The 22916-nt window shown below is 35.0% G+C and overlaps 1 protein-coding gene across 1 annotated transcript in view; it reads left to right on the top strand.

Moving 5' to 3' along the window:
- Vps13 (vacuolar protein sorting 13C) overlaps positions 1-22916 on the top strand; it is a 194788-nt gene that overhangs the window by 170132 nt on the left and 1740 nt on the right. The window contains exons 32-36 of the mRNA XM_089096996.1: positions 73-190; positions 6236-6533; positions 10565-10676; positions 17662-17769; positions 18637-18759. Coding sequence (XP_088953122.1) covers positions 73-190; positions 6236-6533; positions 10565-10676; positions 17662-17769; positions 18637-18759 — 759 coding nt within the window. The remainder of the gene's footprint in view (positions 1-72; positions 191-6235; positions 6534-10564; positions 10677-17661; positions 17770-18636; positions 18760-22916) is intronic.

Genomic DNA, 22916 nt, shown 5'->3' with positions numbered 1-22916 from the left:
CATAGCCACTATATGATGAATATTTACGTAGTAAAAGAATCAAACGATGTGTTTTAATTTTCTTTTTTTTAGGGTGCTTTTAAAGGATCTGACGAATTTGCTGAAGGAATCATTACTGGTACCAGAAGTCTTTTCCGAGGGACGGTTGGAGGGGTTGCATCAGCTGTGGGAAAAGTAGCTGGGGTTATAGGTAAGAGATCAACAATTTAAGATGCCACAATCACTTTTCTCAAACGCTACAGCTCATAATTCTGTATTGCTGTGGCTTGTTTTTATATTTCTGACTTTCTACCCTCACTTGAATACACCTGTCCCATTTTCTTTCTATGTCTCACCAAGGATAAGACATCTAAAATTAAGGATAGTTAAAACTAGCTCTAAAAATTATTTTTAGTTCTTCCTTTACTACTTATGAAGATGGTCCAAATGAGCTTCATGTGACTTCCTTGAAAATGGGATAGCATAAGATTAACGTAGAATTTGGACTAACGTAGAATAACGTAGATTTTGAATGTGCTCGGTACTGGCAAATCTTCAGCTTTCCCAGAAAAAGTGGAAATTAACGGTGATAGTGTCCATAATAAGAAGGATATTACAAATGAATTTTGCAAATATTTCTCTAGAATTGGTAATGATATTTCTAGCGAGGCAGGAAAGAATAGTGACCAGTTTTCGGAACAGGAATTCCTTGACAAATGAGGTGAATCCCAGTCCTTTAGTTTTGTTGAGTGTAATCTGAATGCCGTAAGTAAGGCTGTCAAGTCGATAAAGTCAAACTCTGCTGGAATAGATAGACTTAACTTTAAGGCGTTTAAAGTTGTAAGTGCTTACCTCCTACCGGTTCTCCTATACCTAGTGAACCTATCAATGAGAAAAGGTGACTTTCCACGTGCGTTAAAACAAGCTAAAGTGATTGTACTTCACAAAGGAGGTGACAAGAATGAGTTCTCAAACTATAGACCAATATCAATTTTACCTTTTTTTCTAAGATTTTTGAAAAACTTATGTATTCCCAAGTTTATTCTTATTTAGATTCTTTTGGATTTGTTAGTGATAGTCAATTCGCTTTCAGAAAGCGTGACTTAACGTTGCATGCAATGCATCATCATTTAGATAATTTGAAAAATAGATATGAAAAAAATTTAATTCCTTTATCGGTATTTATTTATTTGAAGAAAGCGTTGGATACAGTTAACTTTAATATACTTTTGAAGTGGTTAAAAAGTCTTGGAATTAAAAATAGTGCTTTAAGTTGGCTTGAATCTTATCTTTTCGGTCGGTCCATAAGTGTTGTGCACATAGACATTGTCAGTGAATTGATGCCTGTTACTTGTGGTGTGCCGCAGGGTTCCGTTTTGGGACCTCTCTTGTTCCTAGTTTACGTAGATACATTGCGGTATTATATAAGTGATGGTGTTGTTACTTCGTTTGCTGATGATACAGCTATAACTGTTTTTGCAAAGCCTGTTCAAAGAAGCTGTTGAAAAAGCTAACCATGCACTTCAAGTTCTCCGCGTATTTGTGAGTTGCCTCGCTGTTAATGCAAAGATATCGACTGCAATCTCAGCTGAAAAAAAACACAGTGAGATAGTATCAGCTAAAGTTGCCAGAGGACTCGGGATACTGAGAAAATTGAAGCATACCTTTCCTCTGTCAACCCTCAAGCTCATTTACAGCGCTATTGTAGACCCTTATATTGGTTACGGATGCTCGGCATGGGCCAGTAATTTCATCGGCAACTATAAAAGGATACAAATTGCTCAGAATAAGGCAATCAGAGTACTCGGAGAGATGTGCCATTGTGAAAGCACTGCACAATCTTACAAAAAATTTGGCATTCTGAATGTTGGGCAGCAGCGTGATTATCAGTTATCATTGTTTGTCTATCAGTGTTTATCTAGTATATGTTATCTCCTGAGTACTTTTGGAATGTATTTTCCCGCAATTCTCTCTACCATGAATATTCTACACGAAATGTTGACCATTTGGTCAGTGAGATCCGACATTCAACAAGGTCAAGTTTTGCTTTACGGAACATAGGTGTTTCGATATGGAATGGTCTCCCGGATAGTATTAGAGCGGCCGATAGCTTAGTTTCATTTAAGAAAAAGTTGAAGAATTTTCTTTGTTGAAAAAGGAGGATAATTTTTGGAGATTGGCGGGGAGGAAGAGGGAATGGGGGAGCAAGAGGGGAGGATGGTTAGAGTATGACAATGTAAATTGTTTTCTTGACTTTTTTTCCTTACTTTTTTTTTTTTTTTAAAAAATAATAATTTATTAATAATTATTATTGTTTTTATTTATTTTTGATTAAAGGGTGGTTAGAAGATACAGCCACCAACAGGATTTTTTTTTTAATCTTAATGTGGTTGTCTAGTTATTTCTGATGTTTATTGAATTTTTTTTTTTTGTAAAGTAAAAATGCCTATGTCTATGTCTAAATGCCTGCAGTCTGACTTAGACCGCCACATTCTTCAGAGACATCTTTTGTAACTAAATACCACACTAGACTAACTAGAAAGAATGACTGTTGACTTTTACCACAGCATAAATATTATACATTAAGGAAAATTCCTATCTTCTCCATCGTAGGTTTTTGGTGCAGATCAGTCTCGCAAATTTCTTCATGACTCCGCCTTCGTGCCTGCGCAATGAGTAACGCGCCCAAGTAGCAGCCGAAGCTACTATGATTTACGCAAAGAGAAACCGCCCTTTGCTCATGCTATGATGTGTGCCATTTCTAAACCAAATTTTTAATACCGTATAATCTCTATGCTCTGACTTACTTTCAAGAGAATTTTAGTTCGTCGACGGTAAAATTCTGCTGCTCCTTTGGGTGGTCATTTATTCATCATTTATTATGGAAAATTCCTATCTTCTCCATCGTAGGTTTTTGGTGCAGATCAGTTTCGCAAATTTCTTCATGACTCCGCCTTCGCGCGTGCGCAATGTCAAATTGCCAAGTAGTAACTGAAACTATTATGATTTACACAAAGAGAAACCGCCCTTTGCTCGCGCTATGATGTGTGCCATTTTTAAACCGAATTTTCCATATTGTATAATATTTATGCTCTGACTTACTTTGAAGAGAATTTTAGTTCGTCGATGGTAAAATTCTGCTGCTACTTTGGGTAGTAATTTATTCGTCATTTATTGTAGAAAATTCCTATCTTCTCCATCGTAGGTTTTTGGTGCAGATCAGTCTCGCAAATTTCTTCATGACTCCGCCTTAGCGCCTGTGCAATGAGCAACGCGCCAAAGTAGCAACTGAAGTTACTATGAGTGGGTAGTAATTTATTCGTCATTCTGACAATTTACCTTGTTACTTGTCAATTTCGGTATATTTTATCGGACCGACCTTGAAATAGTATTTGCTGCTTTTGATTTTGTTTAATGTTTTTCAGTAGCTCCTTGCATTGTTAGGATCTTTTTATTTTAATATTAACTTGCTCCTCTTAGCTTAAATTGTATTGCAGTGGAAAATGTTGCATTCATTATTATATTCTTTTCTTTATGCTATTCTATTTTACCAACACACTTAGTTTAGAAAATGACTTAACAATATGGTTTTTGCCTTTCCATTCTTGTCTTTGCTTTTCTGTTCTGCCAAGTTACGAAATGGGATGTATTAAGGAAAATTATGAAATTTAGTGCATTTAAGATCATTGAATAAAGAGCTACAAGTCTTCAGTACATACTCCAAGTCTAAATCAGTCAATTTTCTTTAAGCGTTAACATATATTATAATAAAGTAAAGTAAGGTTATATTGGGGTAACTGTAGTTTGATTATAAAAAAGTATACAGTCATGCATAATGTTGTTTAACTAAAAACCTCATAATAGTCAAGGCAGTGTCCAGGGGGGGGGGGTTTGGGGGATTGAAGCCCCCCCCCGAAATGTTTGTCTGACTCGTAAAAACGTAACAAAAATGGATATACAAAAAATTTGTATGCGTTTTTTAGGTTTTTTTGTACCCCCCCCCCCCAAAAAAATTACTAAAATCCCCTCAGAAAAAAAATTCTGGGTACGGCCTTGATAATAGTACTTAAAACGTACCCAACAGTAACGATGTGTCTGGATGGATGTTTTGGAAATTAATTTTTGGAATACCGACATACTATATAGATCTAAAGAGGCCTAATTTTGAAACCTCTGTTTGTTTGAAACCTATGTTGCTTCTCGTAGTCCCTTTGTGTAAGTCAGTTGTCAACTTAAACGTTATTTGTATTGTCTAAATAACATGTTGCTGCACGAAACCTTTTAGTTTGAAACTGTATCAAACTTTTTGTTAATTAAAACCTCTGTTACTCTTCAAAATATCTTTGTATAGGCCACATGTCTATTCAAACCATATATATATATATATATTGAAAAATAATTATATTTGTATGCTTAAATGTAGCCCTGGGCTTAGCCATTAATATTTTCTTTGCGTATACTTTATTTCATTAAGTTATCAAAGAGTAACAGGGTTATACTTGAGAAGTATTTTTTTATAAAAATTCCAACTATTTTCCTGTTTTCTTTCACCTTCCTCCGAAAAAAAATTTCTTGACGCATAGCCGTGGTTCTCGTAGCAGGGTATTCTTGGTTTTAAAAAAAATACAGGCAGTGTCTTTTTTTACCTATTGTTTCCTGATGCACTGCTTCATCTATGAACCTTGTCCCTATAGTAAACAAGACAATCATTAGTAATTTAATTTTGAAGCACTACATTTCAGCCTGTAATTTTAGACTTGTAATTTTAGAAAACAACTAGCAAAATTCATATTATGACACTGAGAGTTCAAAGCTATAAAGTCATTAGGTAGAAACACCTTTGTCGCCCATGTCCCAATCTGGAAAGAGGTGTGCCTCGATCTGGAAGGAGCAAAAAAATAAATGAACATAAGTTCTAACCCCACTAGAAAGCCATCATGTAAGAAAAAACAATGTTAAAAGAATGTATCAATTTGTTTCTTTTTAGGCTCGTCTCTTTACTTTGTATTATATTCTGTATTATTAAAATAAATTGTACAAATATAAAATGTATATATACAGAAGATATATTTAGAATATAAGCATGTATATATAGAATATAGATTATATAGATTCTATTCCATTTTATAATTTACTTATTGTTTTCTTTTGCACTATGGATGGCTGAATAGAAATTTGGGCCGAAATATACATTGTATTTCGGCCTTATTTTTGCCATTATATTTCGGCCTTATATATCTTATATTTTAGTTCTCACTGGCTTTAAACTAGTCCTTGTTTGTTTTTTCTATTTTTTTTTTAGATAAAACTATGAGAGGAAAGAAAATAATAAATGAAAAATAAAATAAAAAAAGGTGAGAAAACGAGGGTTTTGTCAGCCAGTGTCAAAACATGTAAAAGACGAAGAACAAGTAAATATTTCTACAAGGACCTCCGCCAAGTCGTCCTCAGTGCTAAACAAAAAAGAAAAAAAACACGAAAATCTAACCTTTCGAAGTTTACCCGACAACGACAGAACAGACACTAAATAAAAACCAGGTAGGAATCAATGAAAAAGAATTTACCAAGATGACTGAACAACAACCCTTTGCCTTGCAATAGCCTTAGCTGGTCTACAGTTTCGGTTTTCAATAGATATGCACATAAGTTCTCTTAAGTTAGAATGGGTGAAAATATTGAGTCTTTTAACATTAATTTTTTATAAATTGGGCTTATTGAAATATCTCCATTACTTATTCTGTTTTTCTTTTTTTTTGTCTTAAGAGAAGATGTTTGATAACTTGCATCCTTTAAACGGCAGTAACTAATTAAAAAAAAGTACTTAATAATGAGTACCTCTTGATGGTTTTCCTCTCAATAATATTTTGTGGAACATGAAAAATTTCGAGTAATTACTTTGAAAATTATTCTGGACTGAAAATGCACTGAGTTCAGATCATTAGTTCCGTCTCCATCCCTTCCCCCTTCCTCCAAAAATGTACTAGGTACACTGGTTTTTGTAGAGCCAAATAGGTAGAAATTTTTATGTGGAGTCCAAACTTCAAGCGACACAAAAAAAAGACGAATTATATTAGAAAATTACAAAAAAACTCAAAAGTTGCAAAATTGTATAAATCTTAAAAAAATTTTATAGGAGCGGACTGGCTAATCTTTGTTCATATCTGGTTTTACTTTTTTTTTTTTTTTTTTTTTTTTCTTTTTTTTTTTTTTTATATATATAGGAAATATGGGTTACTCTCACACTTTTGTATTGCAGGCAGTGGTGCGACTGCCATGACCTTGGATCGCCGTCGTCAACAGGAAAGACGAGAGCAAAAATTATCAAGAAACACTGGACAAACAGGCTTGCCAGCTATGGCTGGTAATTTTGGCAATTTTTTTGAAAGTGTATCAGGTGGTATAACTGGAGTTGTGACTCAACCTGTGAGCGGTGCAAGAAAAGAAGGTGCTCTAGGGTTTTTCAAAGGAGTTGGAAAAGGTATGGCTGGTCTTGTGGCTCGACCTATTGCAGCAGTGGCGGATTTAGCTGCAGACACTTTGAAAACTGTAGAAACGTAATTAGAAAAGAAATAAATTGTTTTTTACATGTAAAAAAGGGATAAATCCAAGCTTAAATGTGTAGTAATTTAAACGATTCATAAATCTTGTCTGGGTACCATTTTACCCATGGGCGTCCCCACCCTCAGTGAAGTGGGGGGGGGGGGGGTGTGAACTTATGTGAATTTAACGAATAAAACCCTTAGTTTTACGGAAATAAAAAAAAAAATAGAAGAATTAAATTTAAAAAAATTGTAAAATTTCTATAAAAATTAAAATTTATAATATAATAATTAGGGATAAATTAAACATTTTTTTAAATATCTGAGACAATACAAACTCGTTCAACAAATAAAATAAGAAAATAAAAAAAACTGATAAAAAAACATATTGACCACGGATGTTTTTTGGGGGGGGGGGAGTAACACCACCACCACGCTGGGGAATGTGCGATTGCATTAATTGTAGCTTTTGCAGAAATTAAAAAATTATTTACAAAAAAAATTTACAATAGTATTCCACAAATTGATTGATAAAATAATTGCCCCAAATATGTTTTACCTGATATTTACGAATGTAATAATGAGAAGTAAATTGATCTGATCAAACAAGTGATGAACAGATCAAAAGAACGATGACTGGCAAAAAATGGGTGGAGATGGCGGAATCACTGTAATATTGATGCTCTTTTACATTTCAATTAAGTCAAAAGAGTCGAGATGCCGCCTCTCCACCTCACGCGCGGGAGTGACCGGCTTGTTTAATCTCTAAAGACGTCCAGAACAAAATTCTGGTCAATATATATTGCGATTAAAAGAGATTTGATGTCTGAAAATATTGATTGTAATCCTGCATCTCCGCTCACTATGGCGTCATTAGGTAGGGGCAGGGCCTTAGGAATTGGTGAGTCAATTATCGCCATAGAAATACTTTCACTGGCGATAAAATAAAAGTTCAAAATAGGGATAAAATCCTTTTAATAGACAGTGTATAGAAATTCACAGAAATAAAAGATATTTCGGTCACTGTATATGTGACCGAAATGTCCTTTAGTTTTGTGAATTTCTATACACTGTCTATTAAAAGGGATTTTATCACTATTTTGAACTTTTATTTTACCGTCATGGACAGGCAGTGTGGTCTCCGAAATTATCTACTTTCACTGGCAAACGCCATAGTAACCTTAATAATATCATATCTCTTTTGATTCTTTGAACCCGCAAACGGGTATTTAAACAACCACACAATCACATATTTCGGTGCTTCTTCAAGATCGTTGTGAATACGACGAACATGACCTTTAAAATAGTCTTTATTTATTTTAGCGTCACATTCACAGCATCTGGCGGTTATACGGTTTTGTCTGGTTACAGAAACATTACGCTTCTTATCAGCCCTTGACATTTCAAAGCAAATGTCAGAACAACTACCATCCAAGCTAATTTCCCAAAACCACGAGTACGTCACTCAGAAGAAATGTAACTATGGATAAAATTCTACTTCGCCTTTCTTTTCAAATTCGTTTCAAACTGGTCGATTGACTGACAAAAATACAGTCTAAATTTTTATTTTTCTTGTTTCCGAAGGTGGAACACCAACTTGGGTAAGATAAAGGGACGGTAACTCCAATTCGTAAGAAACTATGAAAGGGGAGTGGAAAAATTTACAGAACAGATTAAATGGGATATGAAATAATAGTTATATGGTAAAAAATCCCATCAAGTCGGAGTAAATTTGCTTTCAAATTGTTTTTCTTTTAAACTAAATCAAAAAAGTGCTTGATTTGACGAGTTGTTTGTCAGTCGAGTGAAGAATCATCGGTACTTGTCTGTTAAACAGAACACACCCAATAAGTGAAATTAGGTTAATTCTAATGAAGTATACCAAAATATGACGATATTTTAATACTTTAGAAACAAAATTATGGAAACTGCGACAGAGAATTATGGAAAACAGGCCGCGCAGAACGAATTGTTTTAAATACCTAACCCCTAACCACCTCTATATATGAAATATTTAATAAAAATATACATACATCTTAGTTTGTCTCAATCAAAATAAGAAAATCGTAACCGATCTCATAGATACACACAGGTTTCTGTCAGATCTTACACAGCTTAATTCTTGAGTGTGTTCCCTTTAACAGACAAGTACCAAATAATCTTTTGAATTTCTGGATAAACTTGTTCTTTCCTCCTAAGTTAACAGAGAATTTCCAGCAGAAACCTCAAAATATCTAGCCATGCATGTTAACGAAAATCTAAGATTACTTTGACTCTCAAACAGGGAACTAGAACATTTGATTTCTAATCAAATGAGCCCCTTAGGAGTTTATTCGACCACCCGGTCCATAAAAACCTGATAGGCCATCGAAGCATAACTTAGTACCCTGGTCCAGAGGGCTCTGACGGGGAGGGTTATCCTCAATGACATACTTTCCAGACCTTTCAACTACGCTGAACAAAAAGGCTATCTCAAAATTTTGGTTAGATGTGTTTAGGGACTTGATGGGCGGGGGCGGGGGGCTTGTTGCCCTACAATCAATTTTGACTATTAAAAACCGTCCTTTCAACGGTTTTGTCAGATCTTTCACGGCGTAATTCTGAAATTAGGACTTCTGGTTGGATAGTCTCAAGCTCAGTACGATTGACTTATTTGTTTCTTTTTACAAAATATGGACGAAAACAGACATCATTTAAAGGTCTTTTGTATGTATTCAATTAAGCAATTGAAAAATCAATAGCTCAATTGCTTGAAGTTTTTTGCAAAATGCAAGATTTTACTTTTTTTCGATTTTTTTTCGTAATATTGCATTTTGAATTCTCTGCCATTTTATCCATTTGTCTGCAATTCTCCATTAACCTTTTCAGCTAAGTAGTATCAGCTACACAGCTAACTAATGAATATGAGCCAGCTGAAATTATCGAATCTTGTAAGGGGAAGTACTAAACCAATGCAAACAATCCAGTGATGGGCCTAATGATCGAATTACTGATCGAATTCGTCTACGGATCAGATAGGAGCCAAGAAAAAAAACTTTGACAAATTTAGTTACAGACCAGGACAAGTAGAACAGCCGAATTTTTTTTTTTTTAACCGTCTACAAAAACAAAATTTGCAAATGTTGAAGCTTATTAGAAGAACATGACTTTCTTCTAATAAGCCATAGCCTTACGAGCCTAATTGAAAAATTTTCGAGGCTTAAGTCACATCTGGGTTCAGTTGGTATGTTGATTAACTCTTCTAAATGTGAGTTTATTTTTTTTAATAGCCGTTATCAAGCGCCCGCTTAGGATCTGTATAATACTTCTCATCCTTGCTACACTTCGGTGAATTTGCTGGGAAATTTGTTTGGTTACGCTCTTTCTTCTATATGTTCGACCCTGATAAATACAGCAGTCAATAACCAACCTAAAGGCAGCGTCTGGGAAAATTTGGCCAAATAAAAAAAGATGTAATCGAAAGGGGTTTTGCTGCTTAAATAATTTCTTAGACCATACTGCTTTTCCATTTACGAAAAATTAAGCAAGAAGAAACGAGTTCTAATTTTAATAAAGCAGTGAATAAATAAGAGCAAAATAAACACTTAATTAAAACGCACTCCGAATATTTCGGCTCCGACTATTTCGTGAGTTTGATTCCTACTTATTTATGTATATTTTTTTTTCTTTTTTTTCTCTCTCTTCGTGTGTTTAGTTTTGTAGTATTTCGATGTATGTTTTATTTTTCTTCTTTTACGGAAAAATGAATTCGGAGTGTTTTTTTATGTTTATTTTTATTATTTTTATTTGTTTAGCGCCTATAAAGAAATTTGTCTCCTGGTGAGACTACTGAGTTTTTGTTACCATGAATTAATTTTTCTTAATAATAATTTGGCTTTTAATTTGTTTGAAAACCTTGATTTCTTTTTGGGGCGGGGAGGTTATGACAACGACTTTCTGAATTTATTTACATTTTGTTTAATAAAAATAACCATTTTTGATAAATTGTAACATAATCATTGTCGTCCAAATTTTAATTTTCTTTTAAACATATTTCGTTTTTTAAGTGCCACTGGAAGCACTGTGAAAATGAAAAGACGCCGCCTCACCCGTTATATACCAATCCAAGGACCCGAGCCTTACATACAATGGAAAGCCGAAGGAGCGGGAATTCTTAAGGTATGCTGTACTCATTGGAATAGAAGCAAACTTCACTTTTTTTTTCTTTTTTTTTGCGCCGAAGTGTTACTTCTGTTATAATCTTTTGTTTTGTCTACGAACTTTTTTTTAGCTACGGGCTTCTTTTTTGTCGAGAAAAAGCTAATAATCCTTCTCAAATTGCTTCCCCTCCACTTCCTCTCCTAAAATTGTAATTAAAAAAAATATGTAATATTCTCAAATTAGTTTTTGGAAAATTCTACCGGTATTTGAATTCTCTGAACTTTTTATTTTTGGTTATGTTACGATGTCTTATCACGCATTGCATTGTACTCTCGGCCGAAGGCAGAAAGCCGGAAAATCAGTAGACCATGGTCAGCATGGATTTTTTTTTTTTGTTTTTTTTTTATTGGTATGATGTGGTGATTTAATGAGATTCTACTTTTAGTCCTCAGTTTTTTCACTGTGTTGTTAAGGTATTCCACTTTAAGGTAGTGAATTGATTAAATAATAAACAATTTTTCATAATTAGCTCTTGAAGAAACCAAAAATTGAAAATATGACAAGACGTCGATTTTGAAATTATAAAGTATATCACTATCTTATTTGTAATCTAATTTTAAATTAATCTTATAAATTATCACCTGATACAGTGAGTAATTATATTTTTTGTGAAATTTTCATAAAAAACAACGGAATATTGTAGCATATACTGTTTGAAACTTTCTATGCAATAAACCCAGAAAAGTTAACTTTTTCGTTTTTTTTTATTTATTCAGGATCCTGCTTTGAATCTTGTATTTTTGCAATACGGTTTTTAGGGATCTCTTTTCAAGGTGTCTAGCCAAAAAAAAGACAAAAATGAGAAGAGTAACTGAAAGAGAATTACAAAAAGAATTACGTCAATGATCCCAAAATCTTAGTGTATCAGTTTCTTGTCTTAGTGTATCAGTTTAGTGTATCAGTTTTTTTTTTTTTTTTTTTTTTTTTTTTTTTTTTTTTTTGCCGTTTCATCTTTTATCTGCTAATGTGGATAAATACATAATTTTTTTTGTTAACTTTTTATCCGCCAATTTTTTTTAAGTTAAAGAAATTAACTTACAACTTAAAAGAACAAAAGATGAATAATAATTTGAGCGCAACTGGGATAGGAAAACTTCAAAATCATTCTTTTAAGGATGTACATTCTGATGCCTAAAACAGGTAACTTGGATCATTCAACGCAAATAAAATCTTAAGGATTGCAAAATTTAGCCAATTGAAATTTTGGTTTTATAAATAAAAAGTCTGTAGCATATCCAGCCTGAACCCCCGCCCTCCCCTTTGCAAAAATAATGGACCCCAGATTACGACATACTCCATCTTGCTACTATAGCTAGATCTTGTTTAATATTAAGAACATTTGGGCTTTTGTTCTCCATTCGAGAGTGGGGATTTGAAAGAACACCAATTTTTTTTTTCACTCAAACTGAATTAATTGAAATGACCTTCTTACGTCAATTACCCGAATTACCGAATTACCGAAGAATAATTTTTTTTTATAGCCTAGGATTATATGAGACCTTTAGAGAGGGGCTGGGGATGAATTGTCAAAGAGGCCAACAAATCCATAAAAATGAACGCTAAATTTCTGGGTGGCCCTATAATTTGGCTGGGATTAAAGTGAAAACATCATTTGATGCCTTTTTTATGCTCTTTCATTATTTAATAGTCGCTTCTGGTGTAAATTGCTTCTTGAGCCCTTATAGGGGCCCCGAATGTATTTTATATGAATTATGAAAGAGTGAAAGAGCACCTTAGGCCTAGTGTGAACCTTAGTATGAAAGAGCATTCCCTGGGATTGTTCTGCCTTAGTTCTGCCCTGGGATTGACCTATGGATGGATGATAGATAGACTTATCTATCAACAAATGAAATGAAATCATTTTTATATAATCCTAAAAAGGGCTTATCCCAGATTTGCCTTTCAATTACTCGAACTATCTGTCTTGGCTTTTTCTATAATTAGCCTTGTCTTGATGCCTACTGCAAAATACTTGATTTTAATTCAAAATCACCGAACTCGGTGAAAGTGAAAAGATCAAATGATGATTTCACTTTCATCCTAGCTAAATTATATGACCCACTTCAAATTTACTATGAACTTTACCCCCCCCTCCCCCCCCCCCCCAACCCTTTAATGTGCAAATATATACCCTGAATTGGAATATACCCTGAATTGTCGACGGCAGTTTCAAATCTCAAAATTCAGCACTATTTTTGTCGACGTCATTTAAAAAACTAGGTAGGAAAACGGTTTGAATTGAAAATCAAGTATTTTGCAGGTTGGGTACCACGAAAGAAAGTATCCTAATTACGCCCTTGCTGATGAGTGTGTTTCTGTTTTAACTATTGAGTAACTTTTAGACATAATAAGCTATATACGCACCTATAAATTTATGGGGGGGATGTGACCAATAAAAACAAAATCGGGGAGTGGAGCAATAAAAAAAATTCATTTGATAATTTGAATAAGAAGTGCCTAGAAATGTAAGAAAATTAGGATTCTGGAAGGTAGGTTGGCAGCGAGCCCCCCTCCCCTCCCTTCCTCCGGGCCTGTCCCTGTAGCAAGTATTTTATATGTATGTCCAAATTCCTTTGTTTTTTTATACGTATACTATGCATTTACATTCTTCGTTCCTTTTCTTCGTTTTTTTCTGAGCCTCAATCCATTTATAGCACATATGGGACACATATGAATTTATAAATTAAAATTTGTAACTACAGGGAATCCAATTGCCTAGCTAAAAGGATACAGAAAAGCTAAAAATAACACCATTCTTTAGAAATAATGAATAAAAACCAGACATAAATATGAAAGCTACTGATTATTTCACCTCAGTAAGACTCAGTTAAGACATACTGTGGTGTATTTGTTCCTAAAAAATAAAAAAAATGGCTTCTGTAGATAAATGGCTATTGGGGTTAACAACCCCACCAGTAGCATCTGGCCTCCCTCAGGTCATTCAGACTGTCTCCAGGTGGTAACAGGGGAACATCTTATGGATATGAGGGATACCACCAGAGGAGGAACGCGCCAAAGGGAGGCCTTTTCCCTGGGGGTCCGTTACATAAACCGGGGTAACCTTACCTGGGTTCATAAAAGCAGACGAAGAAAGAAGATGACCCCTGGAGTGTACCCTCAAAAGGGCCCACCGATTTGTCCAGATGTCCCATGAGTTGCAATTAAATTACATGGTGATGTAGAACACCGTCGTAGGAGGATCCTCTATTGGAGGACGACTGCGGCAGGGCGTAAGATCCAGATCTATAGACAACGACCTCTGAAAAGGGCTGCCTCGACCTGTTCGGGGTTCCTGCAAGACTGGAGACCTTGCGGTCAATTATATTCCCACTTGAGGAGTGGAGCCCCTCGAGGGAATTATAGTCTAGTAAACGAAACAGCATTCGCACGGGATTCTGACTAATAGACAATTTTTCTGGACTTAGTATGTTTTGTTGGGTGTCTTTGGACTGAAAAACATCTTCCTAGCTAATTTATCTATTATGGATTGCCTCCCCATAGTAGCATAATATTTGTAGGCATGAATATAGTCGGAGGTAATAGGCTTGAGACTGTCTGTGCAGGATTTCGACTCTTGTTGATAGAAGAGCATCACCAAGTGCTGAAAACCATGTTGTGACTAAGATGGGCCCAGGATTGCTCAAAGCCTTCATTCATACTGGAGGTCCCATGGACTTCTCGCTGTCCTGTTCTAAGCCGGCATAAGCACTTCGTTGTAGACTTGAGAAGATATGTGACGCCCGTCCTGCACTGGTATGCAGGATCATTGCTTTTCCTGAGGCGAAAATAATGTCCATGATTTAAAGAACATGAAAATTGGAACTTGGATTGTTACGACGTTAAAAAATGACCATTGTATCTACATTTTGACTGACGAACTCAGACGATTTGAACTGGATCTATTAGGAATTTCAGAAACTCATATCCCAAGGGTAAGAAGCATGAAATTATGTGATATAGAATTTGTATACTCAGGCAGGAAGGATGGGGTACATAGACAGGGAGCAGGGCTCGTGATAAATAAGGAAGCTGCTAACTCTTGTTTAGGCTGGGAAGGTTATAATAATATAATATTAATTGCTCATTTTATGACTAGAAAGTTCAGGGTATCAGTTATAGTAGTATATGCTCCTATTGAACCGACTGACGGAGATACTAGTGACTCAGTTGAATTTTAATTACAGTTATAGGAGCAAATAGACAGGGTCCCAGGTTGAAATATGTTGTTATTACTGGGAGATTTTAACGCCCATGTTGGTATAAAAAGGGATAGATGGTATCCCAGCCTAGGTAAATTTGGTGTATGAAAAGAAAAGAGTAATGGATACAGACTTTTGCAATTTTGTAGGTATAACAATCTAGTTATAACCAATACGATGTTTGGTCATAAGATGGCTCATAAGTTAACATGGTATTCACCTGACGGTAAGACAGCAAACCTTATTGATTATGTTATAGTAAACTGAAGACTGGCAGGATCAATACAAGATACAAGGGTATATAGGAGTGCTGTTATTGATGTTAAAAGTAAAGATCACCATCTAGTAGTTTCAAGGGTTAATCTAAAGCTGAAATATCGGAAGGGTAACCACCTCCCGGGAAGTTATGATGTTGGTAGACTTCAGGATGAGAATTTAAGAGAAACTTTCCAGGAACAGTTGAATACTAAACTTGAGAGTTTAAAATTTGATAATGTGGAAGATGGTTCGAATGATTTTAGAAAAATAATTTGTGAAGTTACTGAAGGTGTATTAGGGAAGAAATCAAGAACTGCAGCTAAGAATATTAGTAAAAAATCTTTATGTGTAATAGAAAGGAGAAAGGACTTGTAAAAGAATTATCTGAGTGATAGATCGTATGAAAACTAAAGGAATGTACAGAAAGTGGAGAAAACACTAAAATCTGAACTAAGAAAGTGTGAATTGGAGGCCATGGATAAAATTGCCGAGGATCTGGAAGATGCAGCTAGACGGCCTAACAGTAAAATATTGTACTGGTATGTTAACAAATTGAGAGGGAGTAGTCAATCCGGACTTGGCCCAGTTAAAGATAGGAATGGGGTCACAATTAGCGATAAGGAAAAAAATAAAGTGAGATGGGCCGAACATTTTGAGAATTTGCTAAACCGAGATAGAGTTGCAGGAAAAAATATAGAGGAAGATGAAAGAGTTTGTGATACCTTGGATGTGAAGGAAGATTTGTTTTGTGAGGAGGAATTAGCAAAAGTACTAAAAGGATTAAAGAATAATAAGGCTCCAGATGCTGATAGGGTGGTAAATGAGTTTCTTAAATATGGTGGCTCTGAGGTTAGAAATAAGTTACTGAAGATTATGAATATGACTTTTGAAAAAGGGGAAGTACCTAATGATTTTAGGAAAACCTTAATTAAGTCACTTTATAAGAAAGGTGATAAAAGTTAATATGGGAATTATAAAGGAATTAGTTTGATCTCTGTAGGTAGCAAGATACTCAGTAATATGATTCTTCTTAGACTAAAAAATGCAGTTAACAAGGTTTTAAGAGAAGAGCAGTGTGGTTTTGGAAAAATCAGAGGATGTGTCAAGTGATTTTTTACTCTTAGGTTAATAATTGAGAAATACCTGACTTGGCGAACGTCTTTGGTTCTCAGTTTTTTACATTATGAGCAAGCCTTCGATTCTGTTGAAAGAAGAGCTTTAGCAAAGGTCCTTGTATGGTATACCAGACAAATAGATTAAAGTGATCAGTGCTCTGTACGAGTATAACATTGCTTCTGTTAAGGTAGGCAATGTGGTTAGCAGCTGGTTTTGTATTAAATCAGGAGTTAAGCAGGGTTGTGTTCTATCCCCCTTTATATGGATTATTTTGATGGACTTTGTTTTAAGCAGCACAGGAAAGGCAATGGGAGACAACGGAATCAAATGGGGAGGAAAAAGTCTCCTGGACTTAGAATATGCTGATGATTTAAGCATCCGAGATGAAAATTTTAGCAAAATGAATGAATTTTTAGAGGTTTTGCGAGTTCAGGGTGCTAGAATTGGTTTGAAAATTAATGTTAGGAAGACTAAGTCACTAAGTCTAGGAATAAGTGAAGATGAAAAGATGAAAAGATTGGTAATGAAAAGATTGATCAGGTGGGCAGCTTCACTTACCTTGGTAGTATTATTAGTAAAGATGGTGGGAGCAGTGAAGATGTTAAATATAGAATAGCCAAGGCTCAGGGTGTTTTTTCACAGTTAAAAAAAGTTGGGAAGAAGAGGAAGATAAGTCTGAAAACCAATATTAAAATATTATAAGCTACAGTGATGACAGCGGTCAAATAAGGCTCTGAAGCATGGATGCTCCGAAAAGCGGATGTAGATTTGCTAGATGTTTTCCAGAGAAAATGCTTAAGGATGGTTATGGATACCTGGCTGACTGACCATATTTCAAACAATAGGCTATACGAAAAGTGTGGTTTAATACCGCTTTCTAGGGCTATAATGAAGGAAAGGTTGAGGTGGCTAGGGCACGTTGTGCGGATGAAAGATAACATATTGCCAAATATTGCTCCTTTCGGCCAACCATCTAGGGATAAACGGAAAGCTGGTCGTCCCCGTCTGGGGTGAGAGGACGTTATGAAGAAAGATTTAAAGGAAATGGGAAATTCCTGGGAGGGTGTTAAGAGGGAGGCTTTGAATAGATTGGGACGGAGGAGGAGCGTGTGTAGCTGTGTTTGCCTCAGTCGACTTGATGCTGCGGTGAGTTGTTATTAGTAGTAGTAGTTCAAAAATAGTCTTGAAATTGGTTATATGGTAGAGAATAGGTCTGAGCTAGCAGAGCTGGTTCCGGCTATTAGCACTCGCTTTTGAGTTATACGGGATATTTCAAGGCACTTACATCCTCTGCATAGCGAAAGCCTGAAAATTTTCTGAGCTCTTATTTTCTAGAATTGCTTTGATGAATAGTTTTTCTTTTTTTATAGATTGTGGGTTCAGTTGAAAACGAAGATTACAAGGGACATGCAATTGACGGTCAAAACAATATGCTAATGATTACCACTTTCAGGATTTTGTACCTAAAAAATAAACAGGTAAGTTCCTTAATCGTTAGTTATTTTTATAGAAAAATTAATTTAAAATGCTAAGCTTATGGTTTTTTTTTCTAAATTAAAAAAAATCTGGAAATCTGACATTAGTTAGTCGATACTGTCTTTTTTTGTTTTTTTTCTATTCAACATATTTTACATCTTGGTAACGATAACGATGAATTTATTTGTGGTAATTCCAAAGATTTTATGTTACAAGACGTTGCGGAAGGTCATAAATTAAAAAAGGTATTTTCACTGTTAGCAATTGCCACTTGTTTGAACAGGTTTTTTTTTCTCGAGCCTTTACAATATATGGGTATCAGTTGCCTCACTTTTCAACTATTTCTGAAAGCGAGGAAAGGTTTTATATCAGTATTTTATTTTAGGGGGGGGAGCTACTGTAAATGAAAGAATTGTTGTCTTTGATAGTAATTTCCATTTGTTTGAACAAGGATTTATTTTTTTTCATGTGCCCATTTCAAGTGCAGTGAATTAAGTGCTTCATTTTCAATCGTTTCCAAAAGCGAGGCATGAATAGTTGTAATTGGAAGCCATTTAAGCAAAAAATATATCTTTTCTGTAGCTCTACACAACGACCACAAAAGGGGACACGAAGGCTTTACCACGTTTACCCCCTTGTCTACGGAACGTAGTGGAATTTCTTCGAAAATACGTAAAGATGTTCAGATATTTAAGCCCAAATTGCACATTTCCAGTGTCAAAGCCAATATATATATATATATATATATATATATATATATATATATATATATATATATATATATATATATGGGGTTAATTTGGGGTTACGTGTACCTGTGTATGATACTATTAGTTATTGCTGTTAGGTGTTTTCTCTTTATTGTTTAGATTCTTTGGATCAAAGATGTGAGCAATCTCAAGAAAGTTACTGCTATAGGAGTCCAACTGGTTTTGAACTTTGACGACCGGTCTCAAGAAGAGTTTTTTTTTGGAAATGAACAGATGTCTATTGTAAGTTTGACTCTCCATCTCACTCTCTCCCATCTCTCTCTCTCTCTCTCTCTCTCTCTCTCTCTCTCTCTCTCTCTCTCTCTCTCTCTCTCTCTCTCTCTCTCTCTCTCTCTCTCTCTCTCTCTCTCTCTCTCTCTCTCTCTCTCTCTCTCTCTCTCTCTGCTCTCTCTCTCTCTCTCTCTCTCTCTCTCTCTCTCTCTCTCTCTCTCTCTCTCTCTCTCTCTCTCTCTCTCTCTCTCTCTCTCTCTGCTCTCTCTCTCTCTCTCTCTGCTCTCTCTCTCTCTCTCTCTCTCTCTCTCTCTCTCTCTCTCTCTCTCTCTATCTCTCTGTCTCTATCTGTCTGTATTACTCTCCATCTGTCTTTCTCTCTCTCTCTATCTCTGTTACTCTCTCTCTCTATGTCTCTCTGTCACTCTCTCTCTCTCTCTCTCTCTCTCTCTCACTCTCTCTCTCTCTCTCTCTCTCTCTCTCTCTCTCTCTTTCTTTTTTCCGGTCATTGCAATCGATATAGTTGGGCGAATTTCAAAATATGCAGAGAGTTTAATAAAAATAACCATTTTTAGATAATTTGTAACATAATCATTATCGTCCAAATTTTAATTTTCTTTTAAACATATTTCTTTTTTTAATTGCCACTGGAAGCACTGTGAAAATGAAAAGATGCCGCCTCACCCGTTATATACCAATCCAAGGACCCGAGCCTTACATACAATGCAAAAATTGAGTTAATTACACAAGACAATGGAATGTGGCGGTCTTGTAAAAAAAATAACTGTAGCTATTAAATACTAGCTATAAAGTTACTTGCCAGATAACTGTTTTGTTTCTAGTTTGTCTTATTTCAAAGGTCGTGTGCTTTTTGATTTTGCATTATTTTGGTGACAATTCCCTATTTATTCAAAATGGATATTCAGGAGCTAAATTAGGAATGATGTCAAATGTTAAAAAAAATCTTTGACAAAAAATAAATAACATTGATTTGTTTAAACTTAAGACGAAGAAAAATTTGACCAGTTCTACCATAAAGGCAGGGTGTTAATTCTTCTATATTTACCTACTTAATCTTTGAATAATATCAAATGCAAAATTAATTTGAATTTGTAACAGTGGCGGAGCCAGGGGGTGCCCCCCCTAGCGTAGTCTACAGTAGTGTAATCTACTTAATTAACCCAAGTTTGCGTTAATTAAACTTGCTCCTAACACAAGTTTATCGGATCAACCTATCTTGCGCCCCAACTAAAAAAATAAATTCGGATCTACCTATTTTGCCCCCCCCCCTAAAAAAATCCTGGATCTGCCCCTGATTTGTAACGGAATATTTTGTTACTTGGCGAGTCTTATATCCAGATAATGGAAATTATGCTGCCGGTAGACCTATCCCCTAAAACAAATCTCTATTTTTTTACTTAATTATTTCCAATAATATTTTTATTCATTATGTAGCTCCAAATAAAAGTAACCATGCAAAGAGTTTCAGTGATTGATTAATGAAAATTGTTTACAGTTAAAAATTACCGTTAAGAATCGGTCCCCAGGCTTTACGTCCCGTAATTTGTTTGATTTAGTTAATCCAAAAACTTTGGAACAGTGTTGACACTATCCTAATTGATATCCATACGTCTTTTTGGAGTGGTGCCAATCGGGGGAGAGGGATATAATTACCTCTTAGATTTAGACGGAAAAATCCTTGCTGGCAGTTCCTCTTGCCGTCATATCATCCTGCATTTGTGATCTGTATGATTGAATTCAGGAGTTCTGTAGTTATTAACAGAAGCTGGAAGTTCAGACCAGTAATAGCAATGTATCGATGCTGAAGACGTGGAGTTCGTTGCTTAGAGAAGTTACATGTGGGGATTGACGAAATCATTTCTGACCTCTGCATGTCAGAAATGTACCTCTGCAGTTACATGTGTCATATGCATATGTTCTAAAATCATTGATCAGTTAGTATTTAGGATCCAATGAAGCACACGTATGGGTGGCCTTTTTGATTGAACTCATTGTGGGGCCTGAGCCACTGAGATGAGACACTTATTACTACATTTATTTTACAAGACAAATCAATTAAATTGGTTTTCTTCTTTATGCACTGAAAAAAATGCAGAGAATCGACATACGCTAGTCGGTGTTAGACAAGGCCGTACCCAGGATTTTTTTTTTCGGAGGGGGTTTTGCTCAATTTTTTTTGTTTTGGGGAGGGAACACAATAAACCTCAAAAAACGCATACAAAATTTTTATGTCCGTTTTTTTATGTTTTTACGAGTCAGACAAACATTTCGGGGGAGGAGGGGTCAAACCAACTAACCCCCCCTGGGTATGGCCTTGGTGTTAGAATTGTCAACGATTTTCCATAGCTTCTCGTAATATAATCTCAGCCTAATTTAGAACGTCCGGTATTTCTCTTGCCCTCCTCCCCCTTGCTGGTCATTGGACACAAATAGTTTTAAGGATATTGGTTTCGCGTATCATGAGGATAACTTCCAACTATTTAAGCTGCGTTCTTGATTTGGACCAATTGAACGAATTATAAAGCTATGCTATTTGATTTGTTATAAAAATACATATATATATATATATATATATATATATATATATATATATATATATATATATATATATATATATATATATATATATATATATATATATATATTATATATATATATATATATATATATATATATATATATATATATATATATATATATATATATATATATATATATATATATATATATATATATATATATATATGTAGATAGGCTACAAAGATTTGCTATGCATAATGAAATGATTTATTCAATGAATCATTGAATAAATTAAGAATAATAATCATAAAAGTTCGCTTGTAAAAAGTGGTACTTGTTAATGAAACGAAACACACTCAAGAATTACGGTTAGGTTAGATCTGAAAAAACCTGTTTCATAGCCTCAAAGACAAGTGGCGGGTGATAGAATAGATGGGAAAAATATAATTTGGGTTACATATTTGCACATTAGGGGGGGGGGTAAAATTTTTGGACAGTGTCAAGTTAGAAATCAATTATTACTTCTTAATCAAACAGTTCGTGGTGACGAACTGTAAGTAAGGAGCGACCCGGCTCAATAGTAACCGAAACTCTAAAAAACGGGATTTTGATACCAATAGATACATCAAAGGAATCAGATTTTAATTCTGATTTCAAATATATAAGTTTCATCAAGTTTAATCTTACCTATCAAAAGTTAAGCGCCTGAGAAAATTTGGCTGATTTTCGAAAAAAGGGGGAAAGACCCCTTAAAAGTTATAGAACCTTAATGAAAATCGCACCATACTATTCAGCGTATTAGAGAGTCCTACTGTATAGGTTTCAAGCACCTATCTACAAAAATGTTGAATTTTGCATTTTTTGCCAGAAGAAAGATCACAGATGCGCATTTATTTATTGTTTTTTGTTTTTCCCAGGAGTGATCGTATCGACCCAGTGGTCCTAGAATACCGTGGGAGGGCTCAATCGAACGGAAGTTTAAAGTTCTAGTCCCTTTTTTAAGTGACCAAAAAAAATGGAGGGCAACTAGGCCCCCTCTCACGCTCGTTTTTTTCTCAAAAGTCACCCGATCAAAATTTCGATATAGCCATTTTGTTTAACATTGTCGAAAATCTTATAACTATGTCTCTCAGGATGGCTTAATCCCTCGAAGCCCCCAGGAGGAGGGCTGAAAGTTATGAACTTTACCCAATGTTAACATCTAGTATTGGTTATTGGGACCCGGCTCAATGGTAACCGAAACTCTAGAAAACGGTTATTTTGATACAAATAGATACATCAAAAAATGGATAATAATGCTGATTTCAAATATATAAGTTTCATCAAGTTTAATCCTTCTAATCAGAAGTTAGGCGCCTGAGAAAACTTGGCTGATTTTTGAAAAAAGGGGGAAAGACCCCCTAAAAATTATAGCACCTTAATGAAAATCACACCATCATATTCCGCGTATCAAAGAACACTACTGTGGAGGTTTCAAGATCATATCTACAAAAATGTGGAATTTTGCATTTTTTGCCAGAAGAAAGATCACGGGTGCGTGTTTATTTGTTTTTTTTTTCCCCAGGGGTGATCGTATCGACCCAGTGGTCCTAGAATATCTTGGGAGAGCTCATTGGAATGGAAATTAA

This window comes from Artemia sp. Qi Xiang Cuo, chromosome 11 (assembly GCF_049724085.1).
Source record: "Artemia sp. Qi Xiang Cuo chromosome 11, ASM4972408v1, whole genome shotgun sequence".
NCBI classification, from domain to species: Eukaryota; Metazoa; Arthropoda; class Branchiopoda; order Anostraca; family Artemiidae; genus Artemia; species Artemia sp. Qi Xiang Cuo.
The sequence above is the reverse complement of the archived record's forward strand: the minus strand, read 5'-3'. Positions and strand labels throughout refer to the sequence as shown.